Genomic DNA, 15074 nt, shown 5'->3' on the forward strand with positions numbered 1-15074 from the left:
TGGGTTGGGAAGTTCCCCTGAAGGAAATGGCAACCCACTCCAGTATTCTTGCCTGGAGAATTCCATGGGTAGAGGAAGCCTGGTGGGCTACAGTCCGTAGGGTTGCAAAGAGTCGGATGTGACTAACACACACGCACATGCACACACACAGACACACAGCCTAAATAAAGAGCCATGAGATTATTTCAACTGGAAGGGAGGGGGAGTTGTGCCCACTTCAGTGGGCTGTGCATCTACCTTTAAAAATCTGCCTTACTCAACAGCTTTGCTACTTTCTGAACCTCTGAGGAGAGAAACATATATAAGTGGAATGTGCATTCCTTTTCCTCGTCATCTAATCATTTAGTGCCACAGTTTTCATCATAAAGTACATGAAGTAGGCCAGGAACCTTTAAAAGTACTCATAGGAACAAAAATAATGGAATTTCCAGATAATGAAGAGTGTGCATTTTTACTTTCACTTACAGAATTAATAACTCTACTTTCTTCCTGTTCCCATTCATTACAATCTAGTGCTGAAGTGCTTACCTCAGCTTTTAATAACTGAGTGGCATAAATTAGAAGAGCCTTCACTTCCTAAACAAGATGAGCTGCTTAAATGAGGTGGCTCTGTATACTAAGTGATTTTGTGACCTTCTTTTTGATGATTTGTTTTTCTTTTCTCTTTAGCCATTGTTTAGTAAAGTTAGTATAGATTCGAATGATGAATATATATATAACAAAGTACCAAAATTCAGTGGAGTTTAGGCTGATAATGAGATCTAAATGAAAATAAATCACGGATTATTAGATTTAGAAAAGGTCATGGGACTTTTTAGGGTACTGTGTGAATGTGGAGGAGTGTCCATTTAGTTATTTTATGAATGAAAAGTTAAATGGCTTGCCCAGAGTCACATGTTACATTGTTAGTTGGTTCAGTTCAATTCAGTTCGGTCGCTCAGTCGTGTCCGACTGTCCGTGACCCCATGAATTATAGCACACCAGGCCTCCCTGTCCATCACCAACTCCCGGAGTTCACTCAAACTCATGTCCACAGAGTCAGTGATGCCATCCAGCCATCTGATTCTCTGTTGTCCCCTTCTCCTCCCGCCCCCAATCCCTCCCAGCATCAGAGTCTTTTCCAGTGAGTCAACTCGTCGCATGAGGTGGCCAAAGTATTGGAGTTTCAGCTTTAGCATCAGTCCTTCCAATGACTGATCTCCTTTAGAATGGACTGGTTGGATCTCCTTGCAGTCCAAGGGACTCTCAAGAGTCTTCTCCAGCACCACAGTTCCAAAGCATCAATTCTTCGGCGATCAGTTTTCTTCACAGTCCAACTTTCACATCCATACATGACCATGGGAAAAACCATTGCCTTGACTAGACGGACCTTGGTTGGCAAAGTAATGTCTCTGCTTTTTAATATACTATCAAGGTTGGTCATAACTTTCCTTCCAAGGAGTAAGCGTCTTTAAAAGGGTCCAAAATCTAGGTCTCCTGGATCCTACTTCAGTGTTCCTTCTATGATAGCCATGTTGCCTTGGCCATTTGGCATTATCTGTTAGCAAAGTGAAACTGCCACAAGTTGGTAATGATACAAAGGTACCTGTTTTTCAGTGCCAAGAATTCCCCAAGCTTTTGATTAGAAAAAGTATACCAGCTTTATTTACCTTTTACTTTCATGCACCATTTATTTGTAACCAGCTCCAGCATAGCCTAGGGATGTTCTAATGACCAAATATATATCTGTTCTTGACCCTTGGTGCTGTCAGTTTTCTGGAGCATTCATTTTTCATAATCACATATTGTAGACTACTGGGGCAGAGGTGAATAGGGAAAATAAATTCAGTTTGTCTTACTGTCTGAAAAATGGCCCTTTCAAAGGTTCTAGAGAGAGAAGCTTGAAAACATGTCCTCAAAACTAGGAGGGCAAAGTACCTTTTGTTTGATATCATATTGCTGCTTCCCATGTTTTATGGGAATAAGAACTAGCCACATATGGGCAAAGATTTCCTCATAGCACCATCAAAAGCATTTGTGTAGGAAGTATTTATTGATCTCCTCTGTACCAGGTCCAGTCCTAGGTGGTTGGGTGTGTGTTATTGAATACCAAGTAGAACTTAGACCCATCGTCCTCGAGCTCTTGGATTAGCAACGGTGGCCACATAGATGGTAAACCAGTAAGCAAACAAATACATCAATAAAGATGGTGGGAAGGTTTGTGAATGAAAAGTCAGAGTACTGAGATGAGGACTAATGGGGATGGAGGCTTGCTTTGGTTGAGTGATCGAGTGACATTTAAACTAAAGCTTGAAGGAGCTAGCCCTGTAAAGAGTCTAGTAGTGTAATGAGGGTTCTCAGCAGAGGGAACAAGCTCAAAGGCCCTAAGGTTAAAAATAAAATTTGGGGCTCTTTTGGGAACCGAAAGACTAACATGAAGGTAGGGAGAGAAGGGCATGAGATGGGGGTGGAAACGCAGACAAGGATCAGGTCATGAGTAGTATAGTTGTCTCTTGCTGAATTCCTTCCTTGTTAGAAGACCATCTGTGTTGCAGTCTGTGTCTTAGAGATAGGTGGATTTTAGTTTGATTACCTCAACCTTGGGAGTAACTCAGATGGGACAGCAGAGAAACAGGTTAGTCTTCTTCATAAGACTGGAGACATTTAGCCTCCCTAGTCTTTAGCGCTTCTGACAGTTACAAAACACCAATTCTGTGGCCCAGCCCCAGTTTGCAGAACAGCTGGACATCTGCCCCTACCACAAGCCTCTAAGCCACTTTGGAAAGTCCTCTAGTCACGTCACATACATTGCCCCTACTGCCAGGTGGCCCCCTGTTTCATGCTCCAACATGGGCCCTGTGAGGACCTGGTTTCCAGTTAACCCCCCTGATGTGGGTGGATTGGTTTACTGCCTGTGCCACTGTCCACCTTTACTACTGCTGCTTCCTGCCTTCTGATAGGCAGAATTCCTGTTCCAGGATTCTCCAGCAGTTTTCTTGAAGTAAGGAGAGTATTTCACTTATGGCAGAAGGTGAAGAGGAACTAAAAAACCTCTTGATGAAAGTGAAAGAGGAGAGTGAAAAGTTTGGCTTAAAGCTCAACATTCAGAAAACAAAGATCATGGCATCTGGTCCCATCACTTCATGGGAAATAGATGGGGAAACAGTGGAAACAGTGTCAGACTTTATTTTTGGGGGCTCCAAAATCACTGAAGATGCTGATTGCAGCCATGAAATTAAAAGATGCTTACTTCTTGGAAGGAAAGTTATGACCAACCTAGATAGAATATTAAAAAGCAGAGACATTACTTTGCCAACCAAGGTCCGTCTAGTCAAGGCTATGGTTTTTCCCGTGGTCATGTATGGATGTGAGAGTTGGACTGTAAAGAAAGCTGATCGCCGAAGAATTGATGCTTTTGAACTGAGGTGCTGGAGAAGACTCTTTGAGAGTCCCTTGGACTGCAAGGAGATCCAACCAGTCCATTCTAGAGGAGATCGATCCTGGGTGTTCATTGGAAGGACTGATGCTAAAGCTGAAACTCCAATACTTTGTCAACCTCATGCGACGAGTTGACTCACTGGAAAAGACTGATGCTAGGAGGGATTGGGGGCAGGAGGAGACGGGGACGACAGAGAATGAGATGGCTGGATGGCATCACCGACTCGATGGACATGAGTTTGAGTGAACTCCGGGAGTTGGTGATGGAGAGGGAGGCCTGGCGTGCTGTGATTCATGGGGTCACAAAGAGTCGGACATGACTGAGAGACTGAACTGAACTGAACCAGTTCACAAAGGAGCATTGACTTTGTTTCCTGTTTATTACAGATACTCCAGGGGCTACTATAAAAATAGCCCATGGTTTTATTATAGTCTCTTTTCTTTAAACTCAGTTTGAAGGGAGGGGAGTAGGGGAATTCCCTGGTTGTCCAGTGGTTATGACTTGGCATTTTCACTGCCAAGTGAATTCAGCCTGGATTCAGTCCCTGGTCCAGGAACTAAGATCCTGAGCTGTGTGGGGCGACCATAATCTCAGAGGTACTGCTGGCCCTGCATTTAGGATCTCCCTTCCCTCTTTGGTCCCATTTAGGGTTTTTTCTCTAGTGTACTTTGCTTAGGAAACATTTCTTTCTTGAAGGCATTTTCATCTTTCTCATCTCTGTCCCTAACCCTATTTTCTTCCTTCCCAGACTTTCCTGAATGTGAGGGTCACACAGCTTAGACTTTCAAGCTAGAATTCTGACCATTTCCCAAAACCTTAGGGCCATATGTATTTTAGAATTTATAACTTTTAAATTTTAGAATGGAAATATGGCATGTCACTTTAGGATCCTGTGATCAGGTATTATTTCTAAAGCAAAACATAAGAATTATTTATACTAAGTAGGTTAAACAAAGACTTATAAGTGGTTTCATGTTAGTTCAGGTTTTGCTCCTAAAGAGATTTGCCTTAAAATTAGAAAAAAAAAATATCAGTTTTTAGACTGATGTTTTTGGTTTTCGGAATGCTGATCAGGGATTAAGAACCTATATCTTTCTTTGTATATACATATGTAACCATGGCAGTTAGGATGTCCCAACTAGATCTAAAGCTATTATAAAAATTCCTTTAACGTGAAATAGTACCTTACTTGCTCCCCTGCCAATTGATCCATTAGAGTTAATGTGACTTCTGTCCTTCCTCTGTGTCTGAGGGTTCAACATGAGTGGAGTTGATGTTACGAAAGGGTATATTGGTTCAGCATAAGTTCTCCATTCCAGTACACTACACTACCTGGGGGTGGACAGATGGACATGCCACAGGAGGACAGCAGGAACTGGCAGCAGCCGCTGTTCAGAGAGATCAGTCACCCTTAGAGTTTCCTGCAGGTTGACTGTGAACTGCACTGTGGATGCATGCAGGGCACGTGACCTCTGCTCACAGAGGTGACTCACATGCAGCCTGGGGAATAAAATGCTCTTTTAAGCCAAAGCTTCAGGCCCAACTTGAAAATTTCAACTGCTACAGATGCTGCATGGAAGCGCCTCTGCACAGTGATATGATTGATTCCCTTTTACCCTTTTAAACTCCTCCTTCCTTTGGTAGGGTTAACATGACAGTGGATTCCTATGTCATATCTGTAAGTCTGTTTTATGTATATACTTTGCAGTAAAGAGTACAGGAAAATACAAGCAGAAAGTTAGGTTCCTGCAGGTCAAGTAAGCCTTTTCTTCTGTAAGTTTCTCATTCTTGATCTTTCAACAAGAAAATCTAATATTTGATATTCCATCCTTGGACTTCTTATGTGGAAGTACTCAAAGTGGAAAGTGAAATTGATACGTTTTCAGTGTTCTTAGAATTTCCTGAATAGTGGTTTGAAAGCTTTAATTTTACCCTCTTCACCATTGTTTGCATTCTAGAAAATGAAGAAGTCAAGGAAACGACTTTACGAGAGCTTAAAATGCTTCGTACTCTCAAACAGGAAAACATTGTGGAGTTGAAGGAAGCCTTCCGTCGGAGGGGAAAATTGTACTTGGTGTTTGAGTATGTTGAAAAAGTAAGTCACTGACACAATAGAGATCTGCCTCATTTAGCGGTGTTTCTGATGCTATTAAAATATTATTGTTGAGTGTGACTTGTCATTGTGGTCTTAATCTGACTGTAAAAATGAAAGTATTACCCACAGTCATTAGAAATCCTGAAAAAATATTGAAGGATTTTGTACCCTTTAACCATACAGAGATAATCTTAAATTTAAACAATGTATTGATTTGGCTTCTGAAGTCTTAGACTCTATCTTCAATAAGTAATTTTTAGACTTGTTTTATTTTAATTAAACTTAAGCAAGGCCTCTGAGGGAGAGGCACATAAATTGACAGCGATGGTGCAGGATGATAGAAGTATGTGTAAGATACCGCACAGGCGCAGGATGGGTGTCTGAATCAGACTTCAATGGCTCATGAGTGGGCTCATGAAGCAGCCTTTTTGAATTGCCAGTGTTGTATCTTTATTTGAGGGAAGAAGATGTGCCAGGAGCCAGAAGGTAAAGCTTGAGGAGGTAGATGAGACCACAAGTAAGGAATTAGAAGCGTGGGAGAAAAGAAGAAAAAGCATACATTGTTCGAGTTGTCTCTGTACTTGCTTTAATATTTTTATAATTGTTATTAACTCTTAGTGACAGTTTTAATCATATGACCTGAGTGGAAATGTCCAATGCCGTAAACAATATTGTATACCTATGAATTTCTTGAACAGCAACTGACTTACAGCAGTTGGTTATTGTCAAGAACTGAAATAAGTGCTTTCACAAGAATAGAATAAGCTGGAGCCAGACAGACCTTTCAGAGGTTTCCTTACCGAGTAAATGGTGGCTACTGCTGATTTCCTGTGTTCTTATCTAAAATTAAGACTGGAGAGGTTTATCTTTGCTTTAGGTCAATTTCCAGGTGCTTTCTGTGTCATAAATGACAGGGTATCACCACCAGCATCATCATCATGAAATGGGAAGCAGAGTTGCCAAGACAGCTAACCAGTAATATGGCTTTTCAATTAATTCAGCCTTTACAAATTATTTTTCTAATTAAATATATATGTATATAGTAATTTCATTACAAGCAAAACTTGAAAAAATATAAAATTTGTTGCCTTAAAACACTGTTTTATGTTGCTCTTCCAGAATCTGTTTAAAGGCTTCTTTTTTTGTGTTAGGCGTTTTCCTAAGGGATCCTTCCCACTGGGGAAAAAAAAACCCTGAAATTTTATATTTTAAAAAAAGTTATAAAAAAGGATTGCTGTAAAATCAGATGCTTATTTTTTAGTTGTCAAAAAATAATCATGTGGTCTACAATTTTGCTCCCAAATAATAAAATTCGGCCAGATCTATTTTAGTTATCTTTTTTTATTTCTAATTCTACTCATGGTGATTGTTTACAATTTCGTATGAACAAGTGGAGAAATCACCTATGTGTATCAGACAGTATGTAATGTCTGCAGTCTCTCTGCTGGTAAGTGGCAGAGCTGTTCTCAGAACTCCAGTCTTCTGACCTCTAAGCCTGGGATTCTAGTGCTGGCCTTACGGTTTTTCAGTGGAAGGTGACCATCACCCTCCCATCAGTAGCAGTGCCTAATGATTGACAGTGAGTCTCAAGAGAGCGAGGAGAAAGATGCTGTTAGGGGTAGGGAGTTGTAACAGAGACGCAAGATTACAGTGGCTTAAACAAAAGAGAAGCTTCTGTCTCAAGTACGAATACAAAGGTAGATGGGTATGGTGCCTCTGGTCTACAGCTGTAGGAGATCCCAGGTGGCTTCTGCCTTTATGGTCTGCCACCCCTCAGAAGTGGCCCTTGTCCTCAAGGTCAGGATGGAGCTTCAGCTGTCATATCCTATTGGCCAGGACTTAGTTGCATGGCCATGCTAGCTGCAAGGCAGAGGAAAATGTACTCTTCTTTCTGGGCATTTATACATCCACTTATAAGATATATTGCTGAGGTAAGGGAAGAATGGATTTGGGGGGACATTTCTCTCTATAAGTGAGGAATTTAGAGTTGAATAGTAAATGAGACATACAGTTTATGTTCTTTATTACAAAGCCCTTTTACTCTTCATGTGCCTTTGTTAATTGAAAAAGATAATTCCAGGGAAGAATCCCTAAAAAATGATACATATATGCTTTAAACATTTTAACTTAGACTTATCAATATACATTCATTTTCCACATTCTCTTTAGAAGTGGGTATTGATCTTCTGGTTGGATTTCTGATGGGCTTTCTTACATACATCCTACCCTTAATGCATCAGTGATATCCTGTGTCAGCCTCTTTAAAGTGAAGTGAAAACTTAAAAACATTGCAAAGTAGTCTCAGTGCAGAATCCTTACCACCACCACTGTCCCTTGCCAGTGTTTTCTAGTTGCATTCACATTTGATTAGATAGCATTATGTGTAGTGGCTTTCCTTTAAGTCTTTCCGAATTATTAAACTTCACTTTCTTATAAACAGCAAACCTCTTTTTTAAAAACATTATTTAGTTGGCTTCTATGATACATAATTATGTTAAAATGTATCTGTTATAAATAGGTATGAGAGTATTATAAACAAGCAGCTTATTGGTTATATGTATGCAACTTGACTGGCGGGGGCAAAATTGTAGAGCAACTTTTTGGTCTTAGGACTCCTTTACATTCTTAACATTATTGGGAACCCTAAGAACTTTGTATTTATGTGGGTTTTATCTATTAATATTTATTGTATGAGAAGTCAAAACTGAATAATATAAAAATATTTATTGATTCATTTAAAATAACAATAATAAACCCATTGCATGTTAACATTTATGTTTGTGTATCAGTCATTCTTTCAAGTAAAAAATGGTATGCCTCAAGAAAAATGATTAGTTCAATATATAACTTGATTACCCAAGTGCTTTTCCCCAAGACAGCTAGCATACTTTGATATGCAGCAGAAGTGGTTTAGTTGTATTCCTCATTTTATCATGTAGGTTCCTAAAAAGACAAGTACTCAAGAACTGAAATTGAATAAAAGTGATAATTTTACTGCTTCATCAAAGACATCCTTTACTGAAATTGACCTTTTCTTTTTTTTTAAATGTAAGGGTGTGGCATTGAAGAATCTAATGCTTTGATTCATGCTAAGGTGCCACCAGTGTAAATGCCAACACAGTGAAAAAGGCAAACAGCTGAGTGCTGTTATGAATATAGTTTTGACTTCATCAGTCCTCTGAGATAGCGCCACTCCTGGAGATCCACAGATTACACTTTGAGAACTGGTGTCCTAGATGGTCATCTACAAACAGTAAACTCTAATCATTCTATAGACCTTAATCTTGTGCTTTACAATGGAAATGGAGGATATTTAGTTAATCTGGAAATTTACTGGAAATTGATTAAGTGGAATTTCTACTTAAACAATGTGCATGAATTTACTAAGATTTTTGCATATTGATTTGTTTGGAGTCTGTGGATTTTTATTTCAACAGTATTTTGTTGAAATATTTGTTAAAATATTTGTTCTGATTATATTCACTACTGGTAATCTTAGGGATCATTTAAGAATATTTTGCAGGTCTCCCATAAATATTTCAAGGCTTGATCTTACTGTGAAGTTCTATCAGAGATGCACAGTGCACTATGTTAAAATTACTGTTTCCCCTCTCCTCTGTATATTACAGTGTCTTTTCCCTACTTTGTGTTGCTTTTCCCTCAAAATTAGGCTAAAATGATGCCTGATAGGTTTCAGAGAGTGAAGAGTACACAGGAATATTACTGGAGACAGCATTGGGGAGTAGCAAAAACTGAATTTCTTTTAAAAAGAGAACCTTGATTTAATACAGTATCCTGCTTCAGCATGAAAAAGATTATAGATGGAAAGTAAAGCAATTTAAAAATATATATATTCTGTGTATTAGATGAATTATCATCCAAGATGCTTTTAAAATTTTTAATACATAATTTGTGGGCCTATCTAATTTTGGAGATCAGTGACTCTCTATTTAATTTTTAGAATATGCTTGAATTGCTGGAAGAAATGCCAAATGGAGTTCCACCTGAAAAAGTAAAAAGTTATATCTATCAGCTAATCAAAGCTATTCACTGGTGCCATAAGAATGATATTGTTCATCGAGGTAAGTATGGAATTTTCAAAATGGAAAATATTAAAATAGCAAAATTAACAGAATATTTCACATAGGCATTGACATTCTGTTTAAATTAAATACATTTTGAAGGTATAGGATATTTGAGCTCCAGGTCTCCTTTCGTATCATCAAAAGAATAGACTACACGTTTATTTGGATATTATGGTGAGATCTCCATGTTTGCATAACCAGATCTGGTTTCAACAGTACAAGTACCTAGTAATAAAAAGAACTCAACAAATGCAAACTTTGCAGCTTGATTGGCGAAGGCAACGACCTTCTCCATTGCCTTTTGGTCCTGCAGATAGACCTGGTAACGTGAAACAAGCCAGAATCAGACTTTAGAGGTGATGTTAAGTGACTGGCCCCCATTGACAGTCACTTATTCTCTGTTCTACCAAGACCTCTAGTATGTACCTTAACCTCCTGATTTTCCCTGCCTGTTACTGGAAAGTGCCCATTGTTTTCAGGTTTTAGGCATGATCAGCCTTGCATAAAGGCCATGATTATACTTCCATAAACTGTTTTATTTTGTCCTTTTTTGCTATGAGGTGGATGGTTTATAGCAATAAAAGAGAAATTACTTGCTCAGCACCATCTTTAACTCTACACTATTTATCTTCTTCTGATAATCTCTTGCATTCAAGAGTCACGCAGTGAACAATAATGAAGCTAAAAAATGTTTGTCAGAAGATGTTGCAGTATCCATTTCTTATCTTTGAATTATCAGGCAAATGAATACTACATTTTAGTGTTTCTAAACAGACACAAAAGGATATTATTTTTAAAATAGTTTCGCATTAAGAATAACTTAAAGGTCATGTGAAGAATGCCAACTCCTATTATTTCTGGAAAGAGACAGTTTGTTATTTGTCTTCCATTTGTTTTTCATAGCAGTTACTTTATGAAAATTGTTGGCAGCATGGAGAGATGGCCTGGTCACCTGGACATCTAGTGTCTAGGATAATGATTCTAATAACAGTCTCTGCTACAGTTTGAGGATATTAATAAGGAACTGATTAAGCTGCATTTCCATAGTGATGCTGTAATTTGGTTAAGTGTATAGTGAGTTAATTAATGGTTGTGAATTAGCAGTAGAAACTGAAATCTACAGATTCTGAAATCTGATCTGAAATGGTTCAGATGGTTCTGAAATCTACAGATCTTACCCCTACCTCTTCCCTTTCTCCATTTTCACTTCTACCATATAAGTACTCTTAAGTACTCCATATGATATGAGTACTCTAAGAATAGAATTGTGAAATGCCTCCAAAGGGGTGAATTAAACTGCATCTTCTGTGTATTTCTACTCCTTAACTCCCACCACATCTTCAAAAGTTCCATGGAAAAAATGAGAAATCTTATCTTGACTCATTCAGCATAGCTTCAGCACTAGATATTTATGATTGTGAACCACACAGAAAAGCTAAACAGATATATAAATAATAGAAATTATATAGAAAATCATAACAGACAATGTATCTTCTGTGTATTTTTTCCTCCAGTAAATATAATGCTATCTACTTAGTCTTGTATGTGTTTTTAAAGTATCTTATGGGTGTAAACATTTTATACTCTATCTCCAAAAATTTGTATTATTAGTATTTTATAAAGTAAAAATAGTTCCTTGAAATGTGGTAACCTAGATTCAGTCATCCTTAAATTCCTTTCAGAGATCCAGTCAACGCCTTTAAAATTTAAGGGGAAAAAATATTTTTGAAATTGTGGTCTGCATGTTTCTCAAAACAAAATTAATTGAAACTTTTGTGTACTGTTATAAAATGTGTTACTCTGCTTTTTACTACCACAGTTTTCTGTTCAGATTACTCTATTTCTAATTAAGTGCCATTACAATGATCTAACAGTGTACATGGTCCAATTTTTAATAATTGTTTTTTAATCTTGATACTCCAGATATAAAACCAGAAAATCTCTTAATCAGCCACAATGATGTTTTGAAACTATGTGACTTTGGTAAGTTAAAAAGAAATTGAGTCCTGTAAGTGCAGAATTAATTTAAAATAACACATAGATAGCTTTTACAGGTGTTTTAAAAGTATTTTTTATCTTTTGACTTTAATTAGTATATATTCATAAGCCCAGTATTTAATGACTCCAGAGAAAGAATGTTCTAGAAAATACCATCATGACCTTCTGGCTTGCTGCTGCTGCTAAGTCGCTTCAGTTGTATCCGACTCTGTGTGACCCCATAGACGGCAGCCCACCAGGCTCCACCGTCCGTGGGATTCTCCAGTCAAGAACACTGGAGTGGGTTGCCATTTCCTTCTTCAATGCGTGAAAGTGAGGTCTCTCAGTCGTGTCTGACTCTTTGCGACCCCATGGACTGCAGCCTACCAGGCTCCTCCATCCATGGGATTTTTCAGGCAAGAGTACTAGAGTGGGTTGCCGTTTCCTTCTCCACTTCTGGCTTGAGTAGGATAAAAAAAATTTTTTAATATTTTAAATATTGATAGAAATATTGTAGGCACAATCATAAACACTGAAAAATAACTATGTAAATATATATGTGATAGTTATATATCTGTAAGGTTAGAGACATTTTTAGAATGATTCCATTTATCTCCTTTAAATGTTCAGTCAAGGTATTATTAATTGATTATGATATTCCAGCTCCTGGTTGAGTATATAAGGAAGTTTTGAGTTGTACTGTATCACAGTAGAAAATTGTGTATTGTTTTTCATATATATAAAACTCTGTATTATGTGCTATTAAAAATTTAAGTTAAAATAATTCAGAAAAGTTTTCAAATTATAGATTAGGTTTCTGCATCATGGGTCACTTTATTTTAAAATGATTTAAAATTTAAAAAATTTTACATTTTTGCCTAATCCATGTGCTAAAAAATAACTTTTTAAAAATGTTATTTTTTCATGTATTTAAATATAATCACAAATACAGTGTGAATCTCTATATATAAATGAGGAGGTTTCTCATTTATCTCCTGGTATCTTTATCTCCCTGTATCTCCTTATAAGGAGAAGTTAGATTAGTACTTAGAATATGGATTGCACAGGTGAGAGAAATAGAAGCATTCTAAAAATTCACTTTGTAGAAGGACCAGTTTTGGCCAGTGCAGCAATTGGAAGCATGTATAACTGTTTTCACTTATTGGTTTTTAAGAGTTTGAATATTATGAACCTGTCTGCTTGAGGAAAAATGTTTTATAGGACTTAATTTTCTTAGTATTTTATGATAAGGAATATTGCAAAGAAAAGTCCTGCTGTACCTAAACGTGTTAAGAAGTACTTAGGAGCTGAAACTGGTAAAGCAAGTTTAAAAAGAGGTGTGTTTAGAATAGTTAATAATGATACAAGAGTATCCTTAGTTTAGCATCATTTCTTAAAAGACAATTTTACATTGTCAGGAAGTTCCGCATGGAGGCACCACATGTGGCATTCTGTGTCCTGTGCATCCCCAACAAAAACCTCCTAATTGTTTTCCCTCCCAGAGCATGGCTTGAAGAATCCCAATAAAAAATATAAATATTTCTTCCAAATGTGTCTTATAAAGAAGTATTGATTAACTGAAGTTAGGGGTTTTGTTTTGTTGCTGTGATTATTTTTATTTTTTTACTGTTCTACTTTAAGAAACAGTATTTTCTAATTCTTGAAACTTTTTTTTTAACTTTTTATTTCGTATTGGGGTATAACTGGGTGGCACAGTGGTAAAGAATCTGCTTGCCAAAGCAGGAGATGTGGGTTCGATCCCTGGGTCAGAAAGATCTCTTGGAGTAGGAAATGGTAACCCACTCCAATATTCTTGCCTGGAAAATTCCATGGACAGAGGAGCCTGGAGGGCTATAGTCCAGGGGGTCACAAAGAGTCAGATACAGCTGAGCACACACGCACGCATGTGCACATAGCTGATAAACAGCGTTGTGATAGTTTCAGGTGAACAACAAAGGGACTCAGCCATACATATACATATTCCTCAACTTTCACCTTTAATTTTAATATTCTGGTTCTCTGTGACTATTTACAGTGAACCTATATGGCTTTCAGTGAGTTAGATGGGTGATTAACCTACCTTCCAGTTTATTTTGTGGCCACAAGACCTTTTGAAAGGATTGTTACTTGGGGAGGTGGGGGAGCAACAGAGTCTGTCAGGTAATTAAGATATCCCTAATATGCTTCTCAGTTTCATTAGGAGATAAAAATCATTTTGGCCTGCTTTGTTTCCATCATTGCCAACCCTTACTGTTGTTGTTTACATAATGCTCGGAGCTGATCAGCACCAATAGATACAGAAATACTATCTAAGTCCCACATAGCCGAATTAATGACTTATCTGCAACATGCTAATGCAACATGCTAACTTTGACTTTTGGCTATTATGGAGTCTTCATTTTGTAAGATTTGCATTTATTGGAAAAGCTGGTTTAAAAGTATTCTGTGAATGCTTATAAAGCATGCAAAGACTTTGAAAACATGGATTTATTTATTAGAGAGAAGAGACTGTTTTTGTAGTGACTACATTGTATATTTTAGTTCACATATGAACAATGGACTAACTTTTTTAAATAATAAGGGCATGTTAATAAACAGCCCATTCAATAACAATCATTATATTCTTTTGATGTTCCTTTAAGATATTAATGTAGCACTGAAATATTTTGTCAGCATGAAATTAACTCTTTTTCAAAATTACACTTTTGGGTTTTGCTGTCTTTCAGGTTTTGCTCGGAATTTATCAGAAGGAAATAATGCTAATTATACAGAATACGTGGCCACCAGGTGGTATCGGTCCCCAGAACTCTTACTTGGGTGAGTTACCTTCCCAGAATAGAATAACATCTACATATTTGTTGACCCTCTATTGTTAACTTTGAGATTATCTGTGGAAGATAAGAACTTGAGTTAATTAAATGCCAGTTACCTGTCGCAGTATAGCAAACCTAAAAACTTAATGGCATAAAACAAGCACCATTTTATTTGCTTATGATTCTGGGTGCCAATGGATTGGGGGAATCAGCTATTTGAGTTCAACCGGCTGATTCTTCTGCTAGTCTCAATTGGAATTGCTCGTGTAGCTCCAGTCAGCAAGTCATCTGGAGGCTGTTTGGTTTTAGGGAGCCTCAGCTGGGACAAACCATCTCTGTTGCATGGGGACTCATCCTCCAGGAGGTTAGTCCAAGTTTCTTCACATAATAGCAGTAGAATTCACGGAGCAGAGGGCAAGCCCAAAAGCAAAAGTGTTTTTTCAAGCATCTTTGCATGACTTTTGCCTCATTGGCCAAAGCATGTTACTTGTCTATGCTCTGATTCATGGGATGGAGGAATAAACTTGATGGGAGGAGTGGCAGAGTCACATTACAAAGTGGCAGGTATACAGAAATGGGGGGGATTATTGCTGCCACCTTTGTTAATAGTCTTGCACATTAAAAATGTGGTTATCCAGAGAGTTTGACATTCTGGCTTATCTGTTCATTCATTCATGCATTCAGCA

General features: G+C 37.7%; 1 protein-coding gene across 3 annotated transcripts in view; it reads left to right on the forward strand.

Annotated features, from left to right (window-relative positions):
- CDKL5 (cyclin dependent kinase like 5) overlaps positions 1-15074 on the forward strand; it is a 181999-nt gene that overhangs the window by 121962 nt on the left and 44963 nt on the right. For all 3 annotated transcript variants that reach the window (XM_055437908.2, XM_088833609.1, XM_055437909.2), the window contains 4 exons: positions 5377-5513; positions 9475-9595; positions 11522-11581; positions 14302-14392. In XM_055437908.2, coding sequence (XP_055293883.2) covers positions 5377-5513; positions 9475-9595; positions 11522-11581; positions 14302-14392 — 409 coding nt within the window. The remainder of the gene's footprint in view (positions 1-5376; positions 5514-9474; positions 9596-11521; positions 11582-14301; positions 14393-15074) is intronic.

The sequence above is a fragment of the Moschus berezovskii genome, chromosome X (assembly GCF_049115385.1).
Source record: "Moschus berezovskii isolate FMDL1 chromosome X, NW_MosBer_1.0, whole genome shotgun sequence".
NCBI lineage: Eukaryota > Metazoa > Chordata > Mammalia > Artiodactyla > Moschidae > Moschus > Moschus berezovskii.